Source organism: Acomys minous, assembly GCF_964271855.1.
Source record: "Acomys minous genome assembly, chromosome: 3".
Taxonomy (NCBI): Eukaryota; Metazoa; Chordata; class Mammalia; order Rodentia; family Muridae; genus Acomys; species Acomys minous.
The window spans coordinates 94369024-94396317 of NC_140485.1; the positions used below are offsets into that span (position 1 = coordinate 94369024).

Sequence of the window (27294 nt, forward strand, 5' to 3'; positions counted from 1 at the left end):
AGTTTAATCTCTAAGACCCACATGGGGGAAGAGGACCTCCGAGTGGTCCCCTAACCTCTATATGCATGCTGTGGCACGCATCTTTCCCACCCCAAAAAATAAATAGATGGGTTTTAAAAAAGTATATATTAGTGTTAAAAAAAAAATAAAGTACAGCTCTTCCATGAAACATGAGAAAATACTCACTATAGCAACAGCAACATTTACCAACTAAATTTTCATGTTATTATTTGTGGATGTAGAGGTGCACCTGAGGGCTGCTAGAGCGTGGTGACAGACAGCTTGCTTAGCACACACAAGGCCTCAGACTCAACCTCCATCTGTCATACAGTGATTCTAGAGAGCGTGTGTTAGGCTTTGAAAATGCTATTTTTACCTCTCAAATCCAACTCCAAAAAAGTCCAAGGTATACTTTATTCACAGTAAAATTATTAATTAGATAAGAAACAAAACTCAAAACTAGAAAAACTGATTATATTTCAAGTTGTTTAAATTAATTAAAAATCTAACTACAGTCAGGTGTGGTAGTCAGGCCTTTAGTCCCAACACTTGGGAGGCAGAGGCAGGTGGATCTCTGTGAGTCCAAGGCTAGCCTGGTCTATGTAGTGAGTTCCAGTGCAGCCAGAGCTACATAGTGAGACCCTGTCTCAATAATAATAATAATAATAATAATAATAATAATAATAATAATAATAATAATAATAATAATAATTCAATTATAAGCCAGGCAGTGGTGGTGCATTCCTTTAATTCCAGCTCTCAGGAGGCAGAGGCAGGTAGATAGGTCTCTGTGAGTTCAAGGATAGCCTGGGCTACATAGTAAGTTCCAAGACAGTGAGGACTACACAGGGAAACCCTATCTCAAGAAAATAAAAAATAAAAATAAAAATAAATAAATAAATCAATTACAGCACAATTTCCTTGTTATTTCCTTTATTGTAAAGCATAAGATGAAATTCCTCTGCACTTCAGTAGAGCACTTACTGCGTATTTTTCAAGTCTGTTTCTGACTTGGCTTCTAGAGAGCAGAGCCCTGACCAGGAAACGGTGATGGCTGGCTTGTTAAAGTGCTCATCGGCTTTTATCTCAAAACACTGGTTTGTACACACAGCACTGAAAGGTGCCCGAGGAATTGCTACTCACAATTCAAATATGTCACTTTGCTAACATTGCACATGTAAACCGGCTTTCTATGAATTAATGAAGATTACTTTCAATGGCCCTCAACCCCGGGCTTCAAATCAAGGCAGTGCCCTTAGTCACAGCGGCAGGAACGGTGACAGCACAGCAAACCACAGCACGTTTAAGTGGCTCACAGCAGCCAGACAAGCTGGTCTGATTGCCACACACCCTGTGTGTGACACACTCCAGGATGAGCCTGCTCTCACACTCTGCGTATGTGGTAAACATAAAAAGATGGCAAAACACTCCTGTCCCCCTCCAGAGCGAATTACAGCCTGGGAAGGGATTCATATTTTCTTAACCCTTGAGCCAAAGGAGCCTCCATACTCATAGCCTTTAATACAAAGCCTGTTTCAGCCTAGAAACAAACAAACAAAAAAAGAATTAAACAAAATCATCAACTCTTTTATAATGGGAGGTAAAAGTGAACGATATGAAACAAAACATTGTTTTAGAGGTTGCTAAAAATACATCAAAGTAGACTCCGTTTCCTGACAGTGAATTGTGTCGTTTCGTTGCAGTCCTATTGCTTTCCTCCTTCACATAACTGGAGGGTGTCACCTTCCTGGGTGAGGCTGTGATCCAACAGCGAGCATCCACTCAGGGCCTCGTCTACTTTCTGTGCTTTAAGCTCTTGTATTCCTCCTTATTTCTCCCCAAATATCCAATTATTCCAACATGAAATTTTCATTCAAAAAAATATCACAACTTAAATACAGTGTGACACACTTGTGCTACATTTTACTTAAAGTATTAATAAGTTACAAGTTGATGAATAACTTAACAATATTCACAATGCAAATCCCTGGCATAAAATGAATCTATCTTGCCCTCAAGATACATAAAGCAGTCCAGTGATTTTAAATTACTTACGAAATAAAGGCAAAAATAAGATGTAAGATACTATTTATAAAAGCCAACTTAGAAAACCAGCTACCATAAGTTTTCTTTTCTTTTTTTTCTTTTTTGGTTTTTCAAGACAAGGTTTCTCTGTGTAACCTTGGCTGCCCTGGACTCACTTAGTAGACCAGGCTGGCCCATCATAAATCTTTAACAGAGACAAATATATAATGTGGCTCACTACTTCTGAAAACTGTTAAAGAGGGTTATAATTAGTGGTTTCAAAACTGACTTCAGGGAAACTAGAGAAAAATTATTTTAATGTATGATATATTATATATACATATATGTGTGTATGTGTTTATATGTGTATGTATATATTGTATATACATATATAAACTATAATACTGCAATAGGAATTCATTTACATTAATTTTTGAGCCTGCTACCATTTGGCAAGCATATTTCTTTTTCGAAGTTGGCTATCAGTAATGAGTGTGTAGATGGCAGTCTTCAGCTGCTTATATTTTGTGTGCTTCTGTTAATGAGGAGATATCAGAAGTGTCAAGTAGTCATATACCTGAAAAAAAAATCCCTCACTTGCTACTCTAACAGATATACCTTAAACTATGTAACATTGCAATGTTTGAAAATTAAAAATACACAAATCTTTACAAATGAGGTGGATAGGAAAAAGAAATTCAAAAGCTCTTATCAGAATAAATTATAAGCCCGCATCCCTGGCATGTCATAAGAATGTGACTTGTCAGATCGTGGCTTCTCTCTTCCTTCTGACCGATGTCCAAACGCTCACTCACTCGCCATGAGGCCGAGTCCTCAGTTTCTTGTTTTTTTTTTTGTTGTTGTTGTTTGGTTTTTGCAGGCTTCAGGTGTGATTTTCTTGAATGTTGGCAAAACTGGTGCTCGACTTGAGACGCTTGGCTAGGGAGACACAAAAACCTGGTTTCAGATCATGCTCTCATGGGCTTATCCAGTATGCACGTGCAAGCCAATGTCTCTGTTTATTGGCTGGAATCTGACTTGACCCAATGTTCTTAGAAGAAAACCTAAAGTTTTGAGTTTCTTAGAAGAAAACCTAAAGTTTTGGGTTTTTGTTGTTGTTGTTTCTTTTTATGAACAGCATAAAATCAAATTAAGTAGGAACTACCTGAGTTTGTTAAAAGTAGTACCTAATAAAGCAGGTATTCACACCTTCTTGAACACTATGACCTTAATGTGTAGATAAAAATAACAATAAAGATCCAAACTAGAAATCCAAGTCTAAAAGCCCCTCAAACGACAAGTCTTTACGAAGTTTCTACAGCAGCCGTGTTTAATTATGAAGCCTAAAGAATTCCTAAGATCGAGAGCAAGACAACAGCCCCTCATTCAACACCATGCACTAACAAGATCCAGAAACAGAAAAGTGTGTACGGAAAGAAAGAACCTTACCTCTATTTTCAAGCAGATAAAATTTTTTCAAGCAGGGCACATGACCTGTGCCTGTGACCTCTGCACTTAGGAGAGTAAGGCTGGAAGACTGAGAGTTTAAAGCCAGCCTGGTACACACAGCGGGCTCCAGGCCAGCCTGGGCTACACAGTGAGACCCTGTCTCAAACACATGTGCTCATACAAACACCTCGTGTGTGTGTGGGTGTGGGTGTGTGTGTGCGTGTGCGCGTGCGAGAGAGGGGGGGAGGGAGAATGAGAATAGGAAATGTATTTTGAGCTGGGTGGCAGTGGCGCACACTCTTAATCCCAGCACTCCAGAGGCAGAGGCAGGTGGTGGGTCTCTATGAGTTCGAGGGCAGCCTGGTCTACAAAGTGAGTTCCAGGGCAGCCAAGGCTACACAGAGAAACCCTGTCTCAAAAAAGAAAGGAAGAGAGGGAGGAAAAGAAATGCATTATTTTATATAATTAATATTATATGCTAATAAACAAGGATAAAATTCAGTTAAAAAAATCTAGATTAAAGAAGAAATGATTTACAAAGAAAGCTGAGTTGCACAGCACAAACCTATGTACAAATATGCATACTATCAACAAAATATGTAACGACCAGCTATGACTATGATGCTTATGAGATTGAGCCATGGGTTTAAACAGAGTCACGGCTGTCTGGCTAGGTAAGGTGTTTTGAACAGTAGAGTGCAAATGTTCCTGTTATGGAAGTGAAAACCCACAGTGCCCCGGTGGGAGTGCTGCACACTGAAGTCGTGGGTGTGCAGCCCTAGAGGGGGAGCTGCAGAGGGCCTGGGCACCTCAGGCCCCTTGCTTTGCTTTAAGCTGTGCCTAACTTTCACAGCCAAAGACAAGTGCCACGGCCCTAGCATGGCTTTCTGGGCCCATGGGCAGCTCTTAAGGGTACTTCTTCTTAAGCCTTGGGTGGATTTGGAAAGCGATTGCGATCAGGAGGTCAGGGTTTTGTTTTCTTTTGGTTTTTACTTACTTTACTGAAAACTGCTAACTAATGATCAAATTACTTAATAAACTGGCAAGGTAGCGATACCAGGAAATCCAAGTACTTGAAACTTCCTGGCCTCTCTAGTCTAGTTGGTAAGTCTCCCTCATCCTTTAAAATCCTACCCAGGGGATCATCTATCGGTGTGTTCCAGGTATACTATGCACCTGTACCTCTGCTTGCTGTGATGGCTGGGGCAGCGCCAGTGTGCTCTGAAGGGCAAACTGTGCCTTGTTCCTTTACTTAATTCGACTGCAGTATGTTGTGATTAACAGTCATTAACTGCTTGCTGAGAGGGAGCACAATGGAAAGTAAAGGAGCCAGGCTCCATGGGGCAAGCCTGCAATCCCAGGATTTGGGAGGCTGAGGCAGAGGACTGCCATGAGTTCAAGGTCAGCCTGGGCTACTTAGTAAAGTCTGTAGGGGCTGGAGAGATGGCTCAGAGGTTAGGGCCACTGACTGTTCCGCCAGAGGTCTTGAGTTCAATTCCCAGCAACCACGTGGTGGCTCATAGCCATCTATAGTGTGATCTGATGCCCTTTTCTGGCCTGCAGGTGTACATGCAACCAGAGCACTGTATACATAATAATAAATAAATAAATCTTTTTTTAAAAGTTTGTAAAAATAATTTTATTCTCCTGGCTCAACTGTTGTCTGGTAGGCTTATTGCCTCCTTCTGCTAACCTAGGCCTAGTCGTGGAAGCTTCTAGCCTCCTTCCAATCTAATTTAGGCCTAGAATGTTCTCAGCCTCTGAGACTTAGTGCTTAATAAGCTCATCCTTACTTGTTCTTCCTGAGCTCTGGGCTGGCTGGTTCAACTCAGCTGTTCTGGCTCAAACTCTTCTCCCAGCTGACTTATTTAATCTGGCTTCTCTCTTGGCCTAGAATTTCTTTGCTTGCAAACTAACTCGGCAATCTGCTCAAATCTTCTGGCTTCTCATTTTCTGGCTTGTTCCATCTTCACCTGAGTTCTCTCTTCTGCAACCCATCTCTCTATTACTGTCCTGGTGAAAACTGCCTCCTCTCTCTGTAAAACTGCCTCTTAAGTAGCTTCCCTTTCCACTCTCTTCTTGTGAGAGTTGGGAAAATCCTACTCTGCCAAATCTTCTCTGATTTGTCACCTTTTCTGCCACTCAATTAGACATCACTTTGAAACATGGGTGTTTACTTCTACAAACTAACTTTACCTTCATTTGGGATTAAAGCATGTGCCACTACTCCTGGACCCAAGCTTTTCAAACAAACAAACAAATAGGTAGAGATACAACAGTGGCAGAGCCCTGGGCTCCATGTCCAGCACAGAGAGGAAAACAGCTTTTTTTTTTTTTTTTTTGAGGAGAGGGGAAGGGAATAGAAGAGGGGCTTTAAAAAAGAGGAAGAGAATAGGAGAAAGCAGAGGTGTGTGTGTGTGTGTGTGTGTATGTGTGTGTGCATGTGTGTATGTGTGTGTGTATGTTTGTATGTGTGTGTGCGCGCGCGTGTGTATGTGTGTGCGTGCATGTGCGCGTGCATGTGTGTGTTCTATGTCCTAAGGAAACTCCAATTTCCCTAACTCTAAAAGGCAACCCAAATATCCCAAAATGGGCTCAGCCTGAACTCTAGGAGGATTTCTGGAGGTTAGACAAAAGCCAGCATTCCTCGGGAACTTGTCAAGCTGGATTCCCCTCTACCAGAAGGAGTCTTAAACCTTACCTCTGGCACAAGGGAGCTGTGGTGCCTACTAGTCTATCGAAACTCACGCTGGCCTCCAGGCTCCCTCAGTATCACAAGCACCTGCTACACATTTCCAAGTCCATGCTAGCATCCTCCCCCTAAACTTCTCTATCTTAAGACACTCATTCTCCTTATAAACCTGCTAGTTCAGCTACGGGCTTTCTTGTGCTCTCTCTCTCTCTCTCTCTCTCTCCCTCTCTCTCTCTCTCTCCCTCTCTCTCTCCCCCCCACTCCTCTCTCTCTCTCTCTCTCTCTCTCTCTGTCATATCTACAATAAAAACTTTCCCCTTAACCATACCATGGGGCAGTCATGTCATCAGTTTATGCCAGGAGGAGGGGAAAAGGAGAGAGGATGGAGCTGAAAGGTGGGGGAGGTAGAAGAAATGCCCATGAGCATCAGCGCATGCGTTCTTTCCTCACACGCGTGTTTGGCGAGGGGGTTGTTGTGTGAGGTTTTCTCTCTGTCTCTCTTCCTGTTTTTGTTGTTTGTTTCCTTTGGTTTTTGCTGTGCTGGTTTGTTTGCTTTTGAGACAGGGTTGAACTGGGAAGCCATAGCTAGCTTACAACTTGTTACATAGACTAGGCTGACTTTTTAACTCAAGGATCTGCCTGCTTCCGCCCCTGGAAGCAGTACTGCCTGACATTCCTTGATCCAGGATTTTTTTCTATTAACGATTTCACAGGAATAGTAGTTTGAGGAATGATGCTAACATTAAACAGACGACAATATTCTTTTGTTCAACAAATGTTTGTGAGCACCCACCATGGCCAGGCCCTTTCTCGATACCGGTAATATCATGGTAAACAGGAAAAAAAGTCTTGCTCTGATGAACTGTATAATCCAATCAAGGGAGACCAACCCATCAGGTAGAACAAAGAAATGAAAGTTGGGTAACCTTAACTATTCGGCTAGCACTAGCTTACTGCCTGAACGCCATTAAAGAAAGACCCCATGGGGCTAGCAAGGTAGCACGGTAAAGGCGCTTACCACAACATTTCTAATTTATTTGCTTTGTTTCCTACTTTATGGTGCTGAAGGCTGAATCCAGGGCCTTGTGCACACAGGTAAGAACTTTAGCACTAGACTCTCAGGCCCTTGCTTGACCCCTAAATTGTTTAAGTGTAGGTGGTTAACTAAGTAGACGATTGACTGTAGAAAGGAACTTACGTAGAATGAGTTTGCGTTTCTTTTGCTCCGAGTGAAGAAAGCTACTAAGGTAGAAGACGACAGGCAGAAAGAGGATGAACACAGAGACGGCGACCACAGACACTGTGTCACTGCAGGTGACTGAGCAGTTGAAGGTTCGACTCCAAAGCTTTCGGGTAATGTTCATCTAGAAAAAAGTACATTATATTATAACCTGATATTACACTTAACTTGTCTTTAATTTCTTTTTTTTTTTTTTTCATTTAAATCAGCCTTAACATCATTTAAAAGAGCCTTAAAAAAATCTACCGATAGTTGAAAATAACTCCTTCTGCCAGGGAAAAGGACTGGTTTACAATTAGTAACTGTATACATTTTTGTTTTGTTTTGTTTTGAAGACAGGGTCTCTCTGTGTAGCCCTGGCTGTCATGGAACTCACTTTGTAGACCAGGCTGGTCTCGAACTCAGAGATCCAGCTGCCTCTGCTTCCTGAGTACATGTGCCACCAACTCCACCTAGCTGTCACTGTCTAAATTTATAGCCACGTAAAAATGTTATATTCTAAACACACAATAGACACCAAGATATGCCAGGATGCCAACCAGTTTATCGCCCAGAGAGTGTGTAGTTATAAAAACAGAGTTAAGACCCTGCTTCCTTATTCAAAGGTTATTTATTACTGAGAGCCTGTATTGCATTCAGCAAGGACAATCACAGGACAGAGGCATAAAAACCTGAAGTCCTTATGAGCAGCTGGCCAGCTAAGTGTCTTTGATTATCCTGAGCACTGCTGGTCCAGAACACTTCCCCATAAGCTGGTTTGATAATTCACACTTACTATTCTTTTTCGAGACAGGGTTTCTCTCTGTAGCCTTGGCTGTCCTAGACTCTCTTTGTAGACCAGGCTGGCCTCGAACTCAAAGAGATCTGCCTGCCTCTGCCTCTGCCTCCGGAGTGCTGGGATTACAGGCATGCGCCACCATGCCCAGCCACACTTACTATTATTAACCAGCAAGCTAGTTTTGACCTTGAGTTCTCTACTTTGAGCCATTGGTCAGTTTTCCCAAACACCCAATTCTCAAGCATCATAGTGCCTAGGAGGCTAGGAGGGCGCGACTGCCACCTACTGGTACTCTATGACAAGACAAGCTAGGCGGCGGAGAAAAGCTTCCCCATGCCCCAGCACTTCCTCTACCCACACACACTTACAGAAGCCAGCGGCACTGAACGACATCCTGGGCATGGCGGCAAATGCCTGTGACCCCCGTACCAAGGAAGTGAAGCTGGAGGATCACATCCAGTTCACGGCTGGCCTGTGCTTAATAGTGACACCCACACTCTCCCTCCCTGTCTGCTGTGCACTGTGCTACCTTTTAAATGATGAATTAAAAAAAAAACACTGGGTCCTTGTCTTCATGTGGCTTGTATTTCAGTGGAGACAAACTATGAGTAATTGTTTCCATACTATCACATATATAAAGAAATCAATGCAGTATTAATTCTGAAAACATGGTGGCAAAATGTAAAACCCCTTTAATTAGCACCAACTAGATAAGTAGCAGAAATGTAGGTGTAAAGCCTCCAGGCCCCTGAGAACCACAACCACACCCACTTCTTAAGCCGTGCACCCCAACCCCTTCTTTTGCTTTTTGAGACAGTTTCACTGTGCAGTCCTGGTTGCACTTTCTCCTTTAAAATCAAAATATGCCAAATCACCAACTCACCCATGAGGTGCCTGGTGACACAGATACCGTAAAACCTTATTACTTTCTAACTACTGTAGTTCATTCTGGCTGAAGACGCCCCACACAAATTCCAGGGCACCCCCCAAAGAGACGATGATACTAAAAGCACATTGGACAACCGCAGAAGACAAGGCACTCCGGAAGCCATGCTCACCGCGTCTTCCACGTCAATGCACAAGTGTGTTCCGGGCTCCGCCTTACTCTCCAGCCCGTTCATCCTCTGCATTTCACTGTATAGGTTGCTCAGGCTTTTGTATGCGTCGTTACAGTTTTTGCAAACTTCAGAGTAATTTTTTGGTGGGAGAGGACTGTATGTGCGCCCCTAAAATGGCAAAGGTAGACGTAAGACACGCAGTACACGCTGGACACAGTACCTCTGTGTGCCAGCCATCTGCTACCCTATCCCCTCAAGCCCAGACAGAAGACAGCTGTGCTCAAGTACCGCACTGAACCCAGAAACAAACCCACATAGCCACGGCCACCAGACAGACGCCAACTGCACACCTCGGAGAAAAGACAAGCCTTGTTAACAAATGGCGCTGGGAAGTTGGCTATCCACATGGCAAGTCTGAAACTAGATCCCTTGCCCTTGCACAGTCAAAAAATCAACTGAAAAGTTAGTCAAAGGCCTTAATTTAAGAGCGGAAAATCTGAAACTACTAGAGGAAAACATGCAGAAAACACAGACGTAACAGTAGGCAGTGAGTCAGGCTGCTTGCCACTAAGCTGTGCCCCAAGTACTGCAGTTGGTCCTTTGACCTCCACACGTACCACTTAGATAAAGATAGGAAAATACTCAAAAAAAGAAAAAAGAAGAAGAAAAAAACAAAAGAAAGGAAGGAAGGAAGAAAGGAAGAAAGGAAGAAAGAAAGAATAGCAATACTGTCTGAACAGCTCAGGAAATAGGCAAGAACGCACACATGGGTCTGGGAAGCTATGGCCAGCAAGGTGAGAGCTCTGAGAAGGAGGGGAAACCTACAGAAAGGGAGAGACTGCTAACTGTGCCCCTGACTTCTTTGTAGTTAGAGAATGCAAGAAATAGATACAGAGCTAAGACTATTGAATTCTAAAGGAACTAATAAATCCACTACTGACGGACAAATGAATTGATAGTTCACAAACGAAGTCCAAGTGGAAATAAACACATGAAAAAAATGTTCCGTGTCTTTAGCCATCAAGCAATGCAAATGCCAGAGGAAGCAGCTGGCAGCCTCATCAAGCCGCCCACTTTGCTGGACACTCAGGGAGGTACAGCTTCTCCTCCCTTCTGTCTCCTTTCTAACAGGCTCCCCTTTACACTTGGGGCTCCACCGACACCTCAGGCCCCTCTGCTCCTTCTTCTAAGCTTCTCTCTCCACCACGTGTCTGGCCCTAGCTCAGTTATTTGAAATGGTGTAGCGTTTTCTCCTCCTCTCCCAGAGATCTGCCTGCCTCTGCCTTCACACCCCAGATGAAATGTATATGAACATAAATATGTACGATCTGAAAATAAAGGGAAGATGTAGCGGACCAGTACTGGGTAGAAGAGAGACAAAGGGAGGTAAAGGGGTATGTGAATAGGATCAAAGCACAATTTATATACATGTAGGAAAGTAAAAATGTCATAATAAAACCCATTTCTGTGTACAATTAACTAAGAAAAAGAAGAACTGCACAAAACTAGCCCCAAGCAGAAAATCGTGAAGGCTGTGATGGCAGAAAGTTATTGGGCCACCTGGACAATGGGTCTTGAGAATTTGAGGGCACAAGGCAAGGGTCTCCAGAACTTTCTAGAAGGCCTGGTACATGGGCACAAGGCAAAGGCATCCAACACTTTCTAGGTGTCTCTTAATTTTGAAAACTGCTACACAGGCCTCTGAGGAACCTGAAGAGGACGTTGGAGACATCAATAGCTCATATCCCAAGTTACTGACACTAAATCTAAACTTCCTACATTACCTCTTCGTTAACATCTGTACTTAATTATCCTGTTCTTTCCAAATAAAACTCACTCCTGCTGAGCTTCACAGCATAAACACCATCCTTTACCTGAGCAAAACTGAACTTTTCTTTTGGGAGGGATACCAACCGCACTCAGCTCTCTTATCTCATCTCCTACCCAGACCTTTCTAGTGAATGAAAAGGGGACGGGGCAACATGGAGAGAGAGAGAGAGAGAGAGAGAGAGAGAGAGAGAGAGAGAGAGAGAGAGAGAGGGAGGGAGGGAGGGAGGGAGGGAGGGAGGGAGGGAGGGAGGGAGGGAGGGAGAGAGAGAGAGAGAGAGAGAGAGAGAGAGAGAGAGACACGGGGAGCACAGTTAGGGCTAAGAGGAGGAGAGAATGTCTCCCATGAATGGATTAATGAGTGTGCCTCGGACACGCCCCTTTCACCCACCTCTCCCTCACACCAGCTCCAACCCAGAGCCCAGTGGAGATTAGGGAGAGAAGGATGCAGTGGGTGTTGCTGATGGATGTTAACGCCTCTATGGAAACGGCAGCTTCCTTAATTGACAGCATAGATCAAAATAACCAGTAACTTTTAATGCAGCTTCTTAGGTCCTTTTTTTAAATTGAAGACTCACTGCTCTTGTGAGAACACCGATCCTTTTGGATCTTAATTTAAACATTGAGGGGAATCAATTTAACTCTTATAGTATTACAGTTCAAACTATAACTATGATAAATGCTTTTCTTATGGAGGGGGCGCAGGGGAGGCAGTTCCATGTGGGAACTTCCGGGGAGCTGCTGCTCTCACTAATGAACCAGTGCCTAACCCTTGCTAGTCATAGAATATTTACCTGAGACTTCGGTTGTTGTTGTTGTAGTATTTAAGAATTATCCCAATTTTAGAAAGGACTGTTATTTGATGTGCATAGGTGTTTTCTGCATGTATGTATGTATGTTGTATGTATGTATGTGCATTACATGTGCATTACGTATGTGCACTGTGTGTGTGCATTACGTGTGTGCCCGGTGTCTACAGAGGCCAGAAGATGTTTAGCTCCCATGGAGCTGCAGTTATAGATGGTTGTGAGCTGCCATGTGGGTGCTGGGAACTGAACCCAGGCCCTCTGCAAGAGCAGCCAGTGCTCTTAGCCAGCCAGCCATCTCTGCAATCCCTAAAACAGGATTCCTAACCCCCATTCACCTACACTAGCCCCTCCTTATCTTCCCCCACGGCACCATCACCCTCTCAGCTACTCAGGGTCAAAGGCTAAGACCATCCAGATTCTTATTTTCCTTTTACTCTCAGCCAAACACATTCTCTATAAGCCCATCAGCCCGTCAGTAAGACCCGCTGGACAGACTCCCAATAGCGTCAGGAATTCACCCATCTGCTTTTCTCTAACACTGGGGAATACCGTCATCGAGCCGCTGTCATCGCATAGCTCTGGCTGCCACCTCCGCCTTTTCCTGCCTGTGACACCTCACGTGGTGCCTGGCATCTGCTGAGGCCAGAGGAAACGTACTGGACAGAGAGCTGGACAGATAAATGGCTGTAAGCAACCATGTGGGCCCTGGGAAGCGAGCCTGCCTCCTACGGAGGAGCAACCAGTGCTCGTACCCTCTGAGTCATCTCTCCAGCCCCATCCCTATTAAGATTTATTTATTTATTTATTTATTTTGGTTTTTCGAGACAGGGTTTCTCTGTGTAACAGCTCTGGCTGTCCTAGAACTCGCTCTGTAGTCCACGTTGGCCTCGAATTCACAGTGATCCACCTCCCTCTGCCTCCCAAATGCTGGGATTAAAGGTTTGCGTCACAACCACCCAGCTTACGGTTATTTTTTAACTATGTGTATGTATGTATGTGTGTTGGAAAGAATGGGAGACTATGCATGTGACTGCAGTTCCTCCGAGGGGCCAGAAGGGGGCACTGGATTCCCTGTGCTGGAGTAACAGTTATCTGTGAGCTGCTGGGTGCCTATTCCACAGTAAGCATTCCTGTTTATTCGGGTTTTGTTTGTTTGTTTGAGACGAGGTCTCTCTCTATGTATCCCTGGCTAGCCTGGAACTCACTGTGTAGATCAGGCTGGACTCAAAATCAGAGATCTGCCTGCCTCTTCCTCCTGAGTGCTGGGATTAAAGGTGTGTGCCACTACACCTTGCACTTTTATCCACTGAGCCATCTCCCCGATGCTCACCCCTTTCTTTCCTTTCCTTTTTTCTCCTCCTCCTCCTCTTCTTCTTTTTTTTTTTTTTCTCTAAAAGACAGTCTCACTGTGTAGCCCCAGCTGGCCTGACTGGCTCTGTGGATCATCCACCACGAACTCTCAGAGATCCGCTTGCCTCTGCCTGCCCAGGACCGGGCGTGCTACCACACTGAGATGCCGTTCTAATATTTCCAAGTGGAAACAAATCTAAGACTACAAGTAAAGGTTCATTAATCCCTTTATGAGCTCAAATAAACACACAAAAAATAATGCTGTAAAAGTTAAATTATACATCACTTATTTGCATGGAGCTTGCATGGCTTACCTGCAGGTTATGTTCAAAGCAGGCCAAAGTCTTGTTGAACAGGCTCAGGAAGTGCTCCGTGTTATTTGATAGGTAGTCACTGGTATTTGTTAAGCAATCTGTAAAAACAACGAAACAAGGCCCCAGGGTACAGTAAGGGGGTCATCGCTGGCAGCTGCATGCTGTCACTTACCCTTGGTCACCCGAGCCTTCCCCACGGCAGAAGTTTCCAGACGCATGAGCTGCTCACCCCTTCTAGTCTCCAAGCTTTTTCTTTTTCTTTTTTTAAACTTTTCATGAGGTTTTTAAATAATTGCAACTTCTCCTCTTATAAAAACAATTATAGTTAGAAACTGACTTTCAATGAGGGAGCTGGTGAAAACTCAGCCCTCGGTGCTCAGTTGTGCTGTTTAGATGCGAAACATTTTATCTTGTATTAACTTTGGTGTTAAACTCAGCGGCTCTTCTCTCCTCAGCAATGAGTCTCATTGCATCTAGCAGGGCAGCCTTTTCATTCACTTTTCTGACCCATCCATGAGCCTAGAGAAACAGGCTGCTGGGAATTCTGTCTACAACCCTGACAGAGACTTCCTAAAGTCTGAGGGAAACAGAGAACTGGTTCATGTGGGGTTTTTTGCAAATTCTGTGTCTGCGATGTTCATCCATCCCTTGTTTTGCATGACCCTGAGTTTTTCTAGTGGCTCCATTTCGTGTGAGGATGACATGACTTTAGAGTGTGTCTCATTATTTGTATTTATTGGTTCCTTTGTTTGTTTACTCACTTTGTGTGCATGCATACACCACGGGCTAGAATACAGTCTCCTGGGATTGGTTCTCTTCTTCCATTATGTGGGTTTCAGATATCAAACTCAGGTAAAACCCAGCAGCTTTACCTCCTGAACTCGGTAACCTGCTCCACATCCCACAACCAGAGTGGGCCATCTCCATCTCTCTTCCTGGAATCTTGGCTCCCTACTCTCCACATACCCACAGATATTTCCATCTGCTTTCTATACTCCAACTCTGTTTTTTTAATTTTTAAATTTTTATTAATTATCCACTTTGTTTTGTTTTGTTTCATTTTTGTTTTTCGAGACAGCGTTTCTCTGTGTAGCCTTGGCGGTCCTGGACTCACTTTATAGACCAGGCTGGCCTTGAACTCAGAGAGATCGGCCTGCCTCTGCCTCCCAAGTGCTGAGATTAAAGGTGTGCGCCACCACCACCACCCGGCTAATTATTCACTTTACATCCTGGTCATAGCCCCCTCCCTCCTCCTATCCCAGCCCCACCCTTCCTCCCTGTTTCCCGTATCCCCCCTCCCCTACTCCTCAGATAAGGGGAGCCCCCACCCCAGCTCATCAGGTTACATCAGCACTAAGGGCACCCCCTTCCCCTGTGGCATGGCGAGGCCCTGCCAGGACAAAGTGACCAAAAAGCAGGCAGCAGAGTCCATGTCAGAGTCAGACCCCATTTCCCTTACTAGGCGACCGACATGATGACCGAGCTGCCCATCGGTTACATCTGTGTAGGAGGCCTAGTCCAGTCCATGCATGGTCCCTGATTGGAGCTTCAGTCTCCACAAGCCCCCCTAGGTCCTGGTTAGTTGGCTCTGGAGTTCCTGTCCCCTCTGAGTCTTTCTATCCTTCCCCTAACTCTTCCACAGGACTGTCTGCACTCCATCCTGTGTTTGGCTCTGGGTCTCTGCACCTGTTTCCACTCAGAGGACCGCTATGCTAGGCTCCCATCTGCAAGCATAGCAGAGTTGGGCCAGGCGTTGGTTGGACATTTCCTCAATCTCTGTTTTATTTTTGTCCCCGCACATCTTGTAGGCAGAGTAAGCATGAGTTGAAGTTTTTGTGGGTGGGTTGGTGTTCCTCTCTTTCCACTAGGAGTTCTGTCTAGTTAGAGGGTAGAAGTAACCCAGACCCAGAAAGACACACACGGTATATAGTCGCTTGTAAGTGGATTTTCACCATGTGGTACAGGACAACCATACTACAACTCACAGACCCAAAGGAAATAAGTAATGAGGAGGAGCCAAGGGAGGATGCTTGAATCCCACTCAGAAGTGGAAATAGAAAAGACAGCGGAAGTGGTTAAAGAGAGGGCACAAAGTAGGAGAGAGCGCGCAGAGAGAAATGAGGGTTGATATCAGACCTGGGGAGAGCGGGGTGGGGTGGGCACGGGAAGCCTGCAGAGAGAAACCTTGGGCGGGGGCTTCTCTGTGGCAAGCTGGAGACCTAAGACAGGGTAAGCTCCTGGGAGGGTAGGAGGGGGACTCTGAGACTCCTGGTAACGTTGCAGGTGTGGCTGCTGTGTCACTTGTGTGTCCTCAGGTGGCAGAGAGGAGAGAGGCTGTGTCCACACTCAGTGTTCTGACCTGTGTGAACATCTGAATGATTAGTAGCCTAACCCTCCCTGAAAACAAGCGAGCCTGAGACGATCACCAGTTTGGTGCCAAGGGGCTGGGACAGGGAGCTTGCCTGAGACAGCCACCAGTCCAGAGCCACACAGCCTGGGGGAAAGAGGAAGACTCTCTCAGAGATGACCCCTGCCCAGTGCCACAGTACATGAGCAGGACACAGCACTGCTGGGACCGCTCCAGAGACGACCCCCAGACACTCAGAGGCCCTGGGAGGGGGGAAGACTCTGTCCGAGATGACCCCTGCCTAGTGCCACAGTGCATGAGCAGGACACACTGCTGGGACCGTTCTGGAGACGACCCCCAGACACTCAGAGGCCCTGCACTGCTGAGACCGCTCCGGAGACAACCCCCAGACACTCAGAGGCCCTGCACTGCTGGGACCGCTCCGGAGACAACTCCCAGACACTCAGAGGCCCTGCACTCCTGGGACTGCTCCGGAGACGACCCCCAGACACTCAGAGGCCCTGCACTGCTGGGATCGCTCCGGAGACGACCCCCAGACACTCAGAGGCCCTGCACTCCTGAGACCGCTCCGGAGACGACCCCCAGACACTCAGAGGCCCTGCACTCCTGAGACCGCTCCGGAGACGACCCCCAGACACTCAGAGGCCCTGCACTCCTGGGACCGCTCCGGAGATGATCCCCAGACACTCAGAGGCCCTGCACTCCTGGGACCGCTCCGGAGACGACCCCCAGACACTCAGAGGCCCTGCACTCCTGGGACTGCTCCGGAGACGACCCCCAGATACTCAGAAGCCCTGGGAGGGGGGAAGACTCTGTCCGAGATGACCCCTGCCTAGTGCCACAGTGCATGAGCAGGACACAGCACTGCTGGGACCGCTCCGGAGACAACTCCCAGACACTCAGAGGCCCTGCACTCCTGGGACTGCTCCGGAGACGACCCCCAGACACTCAGAGGCCTTGGGAGGGGAGAAGACTCTCTCAGAGATGACCCCTGCCCAGTGCCACAGTGCATGAGCAGGACACAGCACTGCTGGGACCGCTCCGGAGACAACTCCCAGACACTCAGAGGCCCTGCACTCCTGAGACTGCTCCGGAGATGACCCCCAGACACTCAGAGGCCCTGCACTGCTGGGACCGCTCCGGAGACCACGCCCAGACACTCAGAGGCCCTGGTAGGCGCTAAGAGGAGCAAGTAAGTGGTGGAGGAAGTAGAAGAGAAAGAGAAGCCAAGGAATAGAGAGGCAGAACTGGAGACTCAAGGTGGTCAGGGACAGCCTGAGGTGAGCAGCCAATGATGCCACCTGGGACCATGCTGGGGTCCTGGCCTGTGCTGCCCCTGGGGGCCACATCTGGTTCTGTGGCCCTGAAGCAGCAGGGTCTGTTACCACCAAAGGCCAGGTGGAAGTCTCTGGTCTGGGCATTCAGGGCATGATGGTGTCTGAGGGCTGTGCAACAGTGACCCCGCCCTCTGGCCCTGGGGAGTGAGAACAGGAGAGCTGACCCACCCCGAGCCAGCTGCAGCACTCATGCACTGCGGGAGTTGTGGGTGAGCTGGCCCAGAGGGTATGAGTCGGGGAGAACTGGCCCTGCAACTTGTCTGCCAAGGGATGAGCGTGGGAGAGGGAGAGATGCCCGCTGCCACCCTCATTCCTTGTCACCTATGGCAGGCAGGAGAGCTGGCCCTGCACTTCACCTGGGCAGCAGGGGTTGCAAGGGGCTACAGGTGAGCTGGCCCAGAGGGCATGAGCATAGGAGAGCCAGGCCTGACTCTTGTCTGCTGGGATGACACTGTCCTCAGGAGGGCTGGCCCCAGAGTCATGAGAGTGGGAGAACCGGCCGTGTCACTCACCAGCTGCAATGCTCAGGAGAGTAAGCCCTGCACTTTGTGTGGGCAGCACAGCAGAGGGGGCCCTGGTTGGGGAAGGGGGTGTTGCCAGTGAGCTGGCTCCAAGGGGAGATGACAGGCTGACCAGCCCGGGTACCTCTCAGGCCCAGATGCAAGCCTTTGAATTGGCCAACCCCATCTATGAACTGTTGGAGTATGTGAAGGGGCCAGTCCTACAGATCCAAAACTGTAGAATCTCCATGACACAGGGCAACAACAGCATATCCAAGAGGAGTCCCTGTGAGCCTCCAGTACTGATGGAGGAGCAGAAGCCAGAGGCCTCAAACCAAGAACTCATTGCATTCAACATTTGCAAGCAAAGAAGTGTGGACTAAAGGGTGTCCTGTGGGACGCGCTGTGACGCATTACAGCTTCCACAGTGAAACTGTCTTTCCTCTGTTGGTGGGGAGGAGTGGAGGGCGGGTGTGAGGGAGATGAGTGGGATTGGGGTGCATGATGTGAAATTCACAAAGAAGCAATAGAAAGGTTTGATTTGGTTTGTTTGTTTGTTTGTTTGTTTGTTTCCAAGACAGGGTTTCTCTGTGCAGCCTCGGCTGCCCTGGACTTGCCTGCCTCTGCCTCCTGAGCGCTGGTATTAAAGGTGTGTGCCACTACACCTGGCATTTTTTAAATGACTGAAAGATATTTCTAACTTATAATGAAAGGACTTGATTCAAATTCATTGTTTTCCGATTTCAGGGTCATGCCCCAGTAATTAGTCCAGAAGGGACGTTTAAAACATCTACTCCCTAGTGCCTGGCCCACTCCTGCCTTCTTAATTTTAATACATTATTTTATTTTGCATCCACTTGATTTAAAGGCTCAGAACCATCTAGTGGGAGTGAAGATAGCCAACAGCCAACATGGCTGTAACATGAGGAGAAGGTGGTGATGGGTAAAGGAGACTTCAGAGAGACAGATGCCAGGCCAAGCCACAGAGGAGAGTGCACATACAACGACATCCACTCACATCACAAAAGCTGGAGTTGCAAATATGTTTACATTTATGCCTCGCTTACTCATTTCATCTCTGTAGTGGTTCTGAGGCAAAAACTACGATCTCCACCTCAAAAGAAAGCAGCAGGGCGGAAGCACTTGCCACACGTGCCTGACCCCTCAGTTTGACTCCTGGAGCCCACGGTGGAGTCCTGCAAGTTGCCCTGTGGTACACACACACACACACACACACACACACACACACACACACACCATGGAATAACAAATAAAACTCTTTAAAATTTGGGGCTAGAGAGATGGCTCAGCAGCTAAGAACACTTGCTGCTCCTGCAGAGGACCTGGGTCTGGTTAACAGCACCCACTTGGAGGACACTCACGACCATCGGCACTTCCAGTCCCAGAGGACCCAGCGCTCTCTTACTGCCTCCTTGGGCAACAAGCACATGCAGACGCCACACTGACACACACAGGCAAAACACCTGTACATGCAAAATTAAAAGGTAACTCCCTAAAAAATATTTTTTAAAGTTTTTGTTTGTTTGTTTGTTTTTGTTCGTTTGTTTTTAAGACAGAGTCCCAATGTAGCACTTGCCAGCCTGGAACCCATTCTGTAATCCAGGCTTGCCTACAAACTTATAGAAATCAGCCTGCCTCTGCCTCCAAAGGGCTGAGATTAAAGGCATGTGCCACCATACCTACAAAATAGTTTAAAAAAATTTTAAATAAAAATTAAAAATAAGGAACAGTCTAGAGAAATGAAGGAGCCTGCCCAAGGACACAAATTTGATACATAGAAGACTAGAATTTGTAATCAGTCTGGCTGTTGAGCCAGCACGAGCTGACACTACAGGTGAGTAATCTCTCTCTTTCTCTCTCTCCCTCAACAATTAACAATGTCAACCCTGGAGTGTAGACAGCTGCATGCTAAGGCTCCTCCTCTGGTACCCACAAGAACCTGACACCCAGGGACTCGGGAAGTCACTGGCATCCGATCAGAGAGATGAGACCTGGTTAACAGGGCAAGGCAACCAGCATTTGAACTTCTCTGTACGTAAACTCAGAACATTGGAAACGGTGCTCATGTGACTAGATGAATTATAAAAGGACACTCCTGAATCCAGAAGTTAGCAAGAATTCAGTAGATCCACAGACAGACAGACAGACAGAAACAGACACACAGACACGCACACGCCCCTGCACCTATGAACATGGATGGGGCTCTCCTGGTGAAACTTTTCCTAGGTGCTCGACCTCTCTGAGTCCATGAATCTATAGTCGCCGAAGCTTTATCATTTCAAGAACACAAGCCTAGCTCTAGCTGCTAGGCAATCATTTACAAACTGATGGTTCCCTTTACAAATGGACAAGCAAGGCCAGAGAAAGAAGAGGATGCAGCAGGGCTCAGATACAAGTCAGCAACGTGGTCTCCACGTGCCTGTACTGCCTTACGCGAGCCGTTCTTCTTTACTAATTAAAAACATGTTATCCCATATGTCAGCATCCACAGACCTCAGACACTAAAATCCTTTCCCGTCATTGCTGCTGCTGTTTTGTTGAGGCAGGGGCTTCTCTGTGTAGCCCTGGCTGTCCTGGAACTCACTCTGTAGACCAAGCTGACCTTGAACTCAGAGATGCCCCTGTCCCTGCCTCCTGAGTGCCCCATCAAAGGTGTTTGTACCACTATGCCTGGCTTACCAAAATCTTTTTTAAAGTAATAATATACTCTCCCTTCTCACGCTATTTTATTAACATGAAGTAGCCATGACTCCTGTTAGGGAGCAGGTAGGACACATGTAAAAAAAAAAAAATTACAGTTAGGAGACATTCAAGTATCGGGCTTCAGCTTGAGGGGTAGTGTCTCTCAGAGGAGCCTCACAGCAAATGGACACCAGTGCCACAGTGTGGCCTGTCATGCCTGGCAGATGCTGCTAAAGGTGGCGGGCGGGCGGGCATCCCCATGCGCATGCGCATGCGACACAGAACACACTGCCCTGCAGAGCTCGGGCAATTTCTTCTATGCAAGATACACAAATAGACAATTTATTTACAAATTTACAAAAATGATTTATGAAAAAAAAGCCTCTGGGCAACAAAAGGGCTTAATCTCTTCTGATTTACTGCCACTTTCTTTTCACTTAAAATAATTGGAAAATTAAATGAAAAGCTAATATAGACTGGTGGTCTGATTAAGTGCCACATTGGCACAGTATGGGTTTTTTGTTGTTGTTGTTATTGTTTGTTTTTTTAGTAACTGCAGGCAATGGCATTGCAAAGCACAAAGAAGCTCACTTACACAGCGGGACTAAATATGTCTTCACCATTAGGAGAACCCTGACTTTTTGATTCAAAACAAAGGGGCTCTCGTAAATCCTCCCCACCCACGGCCAAGAATCAGGCGCACAGGACAGAAACTGGTAAGCTAGGGAAGGCAGTGCCCACAAAGCTCTCTATAAGCACCAAGTGAAGTGGTCATTGTGCTTCTGCCTCATCTCGGATAATCAATGGAGCCTCATCAAGGGCAGATTAGCACAGCTTCTGTCTCAGGGAAGACGTAGGCATCAGCTCAAGAGGCATTCTTCACGGCGCTAAGGGTTCCAGTCAAGGCCTCACATAGAAATCGGCTAAATTAGCACAACACACTATGTGGCTTCTGTCTGCCCCCCCCCACAGGCTAAGGACTGAACCCTGGCCCCCCATGTAGGCTTGCAAATCACTCTCTCATGGAGCTACGGCCCTAGTCCTGAGCACTCCCGGGACAGGGGCGGCACTCAGCCTCTTCCCGCTCTGCCCCAGCTTCCTGGGTGTAAGGATTACAGGTGAGAACCACCGAGGCCAGCTGGCTCACTGTCTTTCGAGATGTGGCATCTTCAGGAGTTTGTTTCAACATCTGTAATGGTTTAAAACAGTTTTTTAAATATCTATTTATGTATATGAGTACCACTTACATGCATTAAATGTGAACAGGGTGTTACATTTCGTGGAGTTGGACTCGCAGATGGTGTGGGCTGGGAACCAAACCCAGGGCCTAAGAACTGAGTCTGGGTCCTCTGAAAGACCAACAGGGATTCCTAACTGCCAAGCCATCTCTCCAGCACCCTCCCTCAACCTTTTTTAAAGACTTATTTTTATTTTATATGACTGTTTTGCCTGCATGCATGTGTGAGTGCACTGCACATATTCCTGGTACCTTCCAAGGCCACAAAATGGTACCAGATGCCCTGGAACCAGAGCAACAGACAGCTGTAAGCTGGGGTGTGTGAACACTGGGAACTGGACCTGGGTCCTCTGCTGGAAGAGCGTGTGCTCTTGACCCCTGAGCCACTTCTTCAGCCATCCCTGCTGCTTTAAAAGCTAGCCTTATATTGTCACATCCCAGGAGGCCCAGCTAAGGTCGGAGGAGAACGAGTTAAGTCTGGGGGAGCTAAGGCAGGATGCTGAGCACCAGCGCAAGGCCAGCCTGGGACACGCAGTGATGCCATGGCTCACTGCAGTTACAGGCTGCCTACAAGGAAAAAGAACATGCCCAGGGGCTGGTAACACGGCTCAGAGGGTGAAGGTGCCTGCCGCCAAGGCTGATGGCCTGAGTTGGGTTTCCAGGCCCCCACACGAGGGAAGGAGAGAACAACTTCCACGGAGTACAATACTCATCACTTTCTGAGAAGATGAAGAAGCTTCAGAAAGTGTACGGAGTAAACTGCGAGAGCGCTGTCATCAAGCTTAGGAATATGAAGACTGTGTTTAAAACCATACAAGTAAGTACACCTCCACATAGATAATGCATGAGAAAGAAGGGCTCTGCCTGCCTGGCCTTCCGCGTCAGTGGTGGGTTTTATTTCTGATTTTTTCAGTCATGAATACTGAAGTTGTATGCACAACTGAAAGCTAAGTTTCTTCCGGTGAATCAGAATGCTCTTCAGGACCACACAGTGCTTCACAAGCACCGTCACACTCATAAAATACCACCCACGGCACTGGAACTACAGGTCGCCCATGAAGACAGAGCCCATTTCCAGGGCCTGGCTTAGAGGGTAAAGATGCGTGCCGCCAAGCCCGATGACCTGACTTAGATTCCCAGAGACCCGCGTGAGGGAAGGAGAGAACGGACTCTGTTTCACAATGCAAGTAAGGAAAAGTTTAAGTAGCTTCCTGTGACTTTTACTTTACACGTGTTTCACACTTTGGCTTTGGGACTCATAACGCTTGGCTCCTGGCAATACATACATCCTACACAGCAGAAAGCAGCAGAGCAATCACAGCCCCTGGTCTGCCCCTGACCTCCACCTGCCGTGCATGTGTGCTCTCACCTACACACACACACACACACACACACACACACACACACACACACACACACACACACATACATGAACGCACACACATACGCGCACCTCTTCCTCAGCCCCCTGGTCTGTCCCTGACCTCCACCTGCCATGCATGTGCACTCTCGCTCTCACCTACACGCACACACGCACGCACACCCCTTCCTCAGGCCCCTGGTCTGCCCCTGACCTCCACCTGCCATGCACCTCTTGCCTACACACACACACACACACACACACACACACACACACACACACCTCTTCCTCAGGCCCCTGGTCTGGCCCTGACCTCCACCTGCTGTGCATGTGCGTTCTCGCCTCCTCACTCACACTTCTTCCTTCAGATTCCTTTCTTATGTTGCCAATCTCTCCCTAGGCTATAGAAGACAAGCAAGAATGCTTTGTGACCTTCTGATAAATGTGTTTTGTTTTTCTTTTGGGGCTGGAGAGTGAATCCAGGGCCTCATGCAAGCTCTCATGCCTCTCACCTAAATCCCAGCCACTATACATTTCTTTAAACTTTTAAAAATTTCTTTTAACTTTTTCAGATAACTTTGCTGTTATCTTCATGAGGCAGCCATGCAGACAGCGTAAGTAGAGGTGCTTACACACTTGGCAAAGAGTCTGATTAAAATAGGATGTCAACCACGAAGGGAACAAAGCAGTGAAGAACTCTAAGGAATTAATCTAAGACAGCAAAGAAGAAAGACAGAAAGACAAAAGGAAGGAAGGAAGGAAGTGAGGAAGGCGGGGGAAGGCAGGGAGGGAGGGGAAGAATGCTGTTATTGAATACACTGAAAAAAGAATGAAATTTAATGAGTCCAATACTTTAAGACTATTTCATTTTCGTTTAAAATTTGTAATAGAAATTGTGAAACACTTAAAAATAGGATTAAAACAATGAATGGGAAATCAGGGTTTTCATTACATAATCCTGGAAGGGAAAATACTTGGTCCCTCTGACTGGATCTGACAAAACTATCATGATCTGAACAGTCTGGGAGCTTTTGAACTTTCCAGAGAGTTTTGAGTGGGAATTAAGTACATATGGCACAAAGTCCAAAGGAGGTCAACGCATACTTACCTCCTTTGAATGAAGGTTAAAAGACAAATGAAAATGAAGTCATCTTTCCTGCCCTCTGCTGTCCTACTCCCCTCCCCTAAAACACATCTTCCCTTTTGGTTCTTCGCCTGGCTTGTTAATTCATTCTAATTAGGAAACAACAATCTCTTGAACAACTCATGCCTGACAGCTTAGTGGTTCATTCCTCCGAGGTTCCGTCAAAGCAAAAATTTCAAGATAGGATGGCTCAGAGAAGAAGAGTTACACACAAGAACAACCCCAGCATGGGGCGGGGGGCAGGGCGGGGGGCAGGGCGGGGGGCAGGGCAGGGTGGGGGTGGGGGGCGGGGTGGAGGACTAGAAGTCCAAGACCAACTCTGAATACACTGTTAGTTTGAGGCCAGAGTGGACCACATGAATCCTGTCTAAGAACAAACAAACAACAAACTGTGTTGACTCCCATTTGGGAGCTGGAGATGCAGCAGTTAAGAGCACTGGCTGCTTTTCCTTCCAGAGGACCCAGCTTCAATTCCCAGCATGCACTTGGTGGTTTACAATCATCTATACCTCTAGTCCCAGGGAGCTGATGCCTTCCTGTGGCCTCCTAGGGCATCAGCCACAACATGTGGGGTGTGTATATGCATGCAGGCAAAAACTCATATATGTAAAATAAAAATAATTTCTAATGGTTCCATTTAAAAACAGTTCTAGTGTTCTGTGTGTGTGTGTGTATGTGCACGTGTGTTCAGGAGTGCACACGTGGAGGCCATAAGGTGTCTTCTATCACTCTCCACATTCTTTTTTTTTTTTTAAAGATTTATTTATTTTATTTATTGCATATGAGTGCTTTATGTGCAGAAGAGGGTATCAGATCACATTATAGATGGTTGTGAACCACCATGTAGTTGCTGGGAATTGAACTCAGGACCTCTGGAAGAGCAGGCGGCGCTCTTAACCACTGAGCCATCTCTCCAGTCCACTCTCCACATTCTTTGTTGCGACAATCTCTCCCACTGATCCCAGAGCTCACTGATCCCAGAGCTCACTGATCCCAGAGCTCACTGATTGGCTCACCCGGCTAGCTCTTGGGTTCCTAGGATCCTGATGTCTCTGCCTCCCAGGACACAGAGCCATATAAACGAGCCTGGCTTTTTTACTTGATTTGAGCTCATCATGTTTGTACAGGAAGCATTTTACCAACTGAGCCATCTCCCTGCTTCCTACATTGGTTGGTTGGTTTGTTTGCTGTTTTGAGACCTCTCATGTAGCCCAGGCTGGCTCTAAACTCTCTCTATAGCTGAGGATGGCCTTGATCTTCTGATCTTTTCACCTCCAGCCCCATGTGCTGGGGTCACAAGCAGCTTGTGTGGCACTGGAGTCTGGGCCCAGGTCTTCACACGTGTCACGGAAGCACTCTGCCAACAAGGCCACACCCTCTAGGTGAAATTGAGTGAATTTACACTAGGAGCGTTCAACTCTGGCTGCAGTGGTGACAAATGTGAATAATCCAAGAATTCAGGAGGCTAACAGCAGGAGTACAGCACTGGATCCAGGAAGGCCTAGCTACACACCACGTGAAGCTGTAGCTAAAAATAGTAGCCTAGTGCTGCACAGTCTGGGGTAGGTGGAGGCACGGGGATCTGGAGTTCAAGGTCATCCTTAGATACATACCAAGCTCAAGGCCAGCCTGGCTTATATACAAAATATCTTATTTAAAAAAAAAAAAGAGCTGGGTGATGGTGGTGCCCTTTAATCCCAGCACTTGGGAGGCAGAGGCAGGTGGATCGCTGTGAGTTCAAGGCCAGCCTGGTCTACAAAGCAAATCCAAGATAGCCAAGGCTACACAGAGAGACCCTGCCTTGAATCCACCCCCCCAAAAAAAAAACACACAACAAAGAAAAAATAGTTCTGTCAGCTAACTCTTTTTGTCAATTTCCAGAAGCAATGAAAAGATAAAGAAAATATAGAGCCAAGAGCCAAAAATAGCATGGTATACTGATAAGGGAATTAAAGACTTGGAGAGTAATAGGCTAAATGATATTTTGGGGTGCGTGTGAGTGTGTGTGTGTGTGTGTGTGTGTGTGTGTGTGTGTGTGTGCGCACGCGTGCGCGCGCACACACACACGTGCCCGTGCATTTTGTTCTGTTTTTAAGCTGGGTGCAGTGACACATGCTGTTACATTAATTCTAGTACCCTGAAGGCTGAAACAGGAGGACCTTGAGTTTGAGGGCAGCCTGGGTTACAGTAGCAAATTCAAGACTATCCCTAGGTTATATAGCAAGAAACTGTCGCAAAAAAGCCAAACAAAACAACAGAAATATTAGCAGTAATGTGCCTTTAGTTCCAGAACTTGGGAGACAGAGTTCTAGTCTAGGCTGTGTTAAACTCCAGGCCAGGCAAGGCCACACAATGGGATCTGTCTCAAAAATAAATAAATAAATAAATAAATAAATAAATAAATAAATAAATAAAATAATCCCCCTGGTACAGGTTTGAATCCAGAATGCCCCCATAAGCTTGTGTGAACATTTGTTCCTGGATACTTTCTAATGCTCAAAAACATTTTTTTCTGCTTCTAAAAACTCAACTTTAGCCATATTTACAGAAATTTTCACTCAAAAAGGAGTAAAGTCTGGCGGCCTTGGAACCCTTAAGAGGTATGGAGCTGTCCTTTGAAGGGTACAGCTGGACCTGGCTCCCTGGTTCCAGGATAGTTCTCTGCTACCCGTCTGCAACCACACGATGCCCTGCCACCTCACACTGTGGCTCCACAGATAAAATCACTCCTGCCACGTCTTCCCCCTCCACGATGGACTCTCCTCGGCAATAATAAAACCTCTTGGTAACTATGAGCTAAAACAAACCACTTGTTTCTGTCAGATTCTCTGTCACAGCAGTGAGAGGTAACATGCACTTGCTGCTTCTTGCTAGTTTAGTATTACACGTGTACTGCTAACTGTCAATATATCAATAACCCCTTCTTGATAGCGTGCCGGCATTCCAAGTATGGGAATGTTGGCTCATATGAGAAACTGCAGTGTCCAGGAAAGTTCTACCTTCCTTATCTGACTTTATCTCCCCATGGGTTTCTGGGACCCCAGAAGGCCCGATCTTCCCTTACCATCTGTGCTTCTGCCCTCGATGCCTCTTTTCTGCATGT

At 46.6% G+C, this 27294-nt stretch overlaps 1 protein-coding gene across 1 annotated transcript in view; it reads right to left on the reverse strand.

Annotated features, from left to right (window-relative positions):
• Nucleotides 1-916: 916 nt before the first annotated feature.
• OSTM1 (osteoclastogenesis associated transmembrane protein 1) overlaps nt 917-27294 on the reverse strand; it is a 42342-nt gene continuing 15964 nt past the window's right edge. The window contains exons 3-6 of the mRNA XM_084774455.1: nt 13543-13640; nt 9243-9410; nt 7365-7530; nt 917-2964 (exon numbers count right to left, since the gene is read on the reverse strand). Coding sequence (XP_084630581.1) covers nt 2909-2964; nt 7365-7530; nt 9243-9410; nt 13543-13640 — 488 coding nt within the window. The 3' untranslated portion in view covers nt 917-2908. The remainder of the gene's footprint in view (nt 2965-7364; nt 7531-9242; nt 9411-13542; nt 13641-27294) is intronic.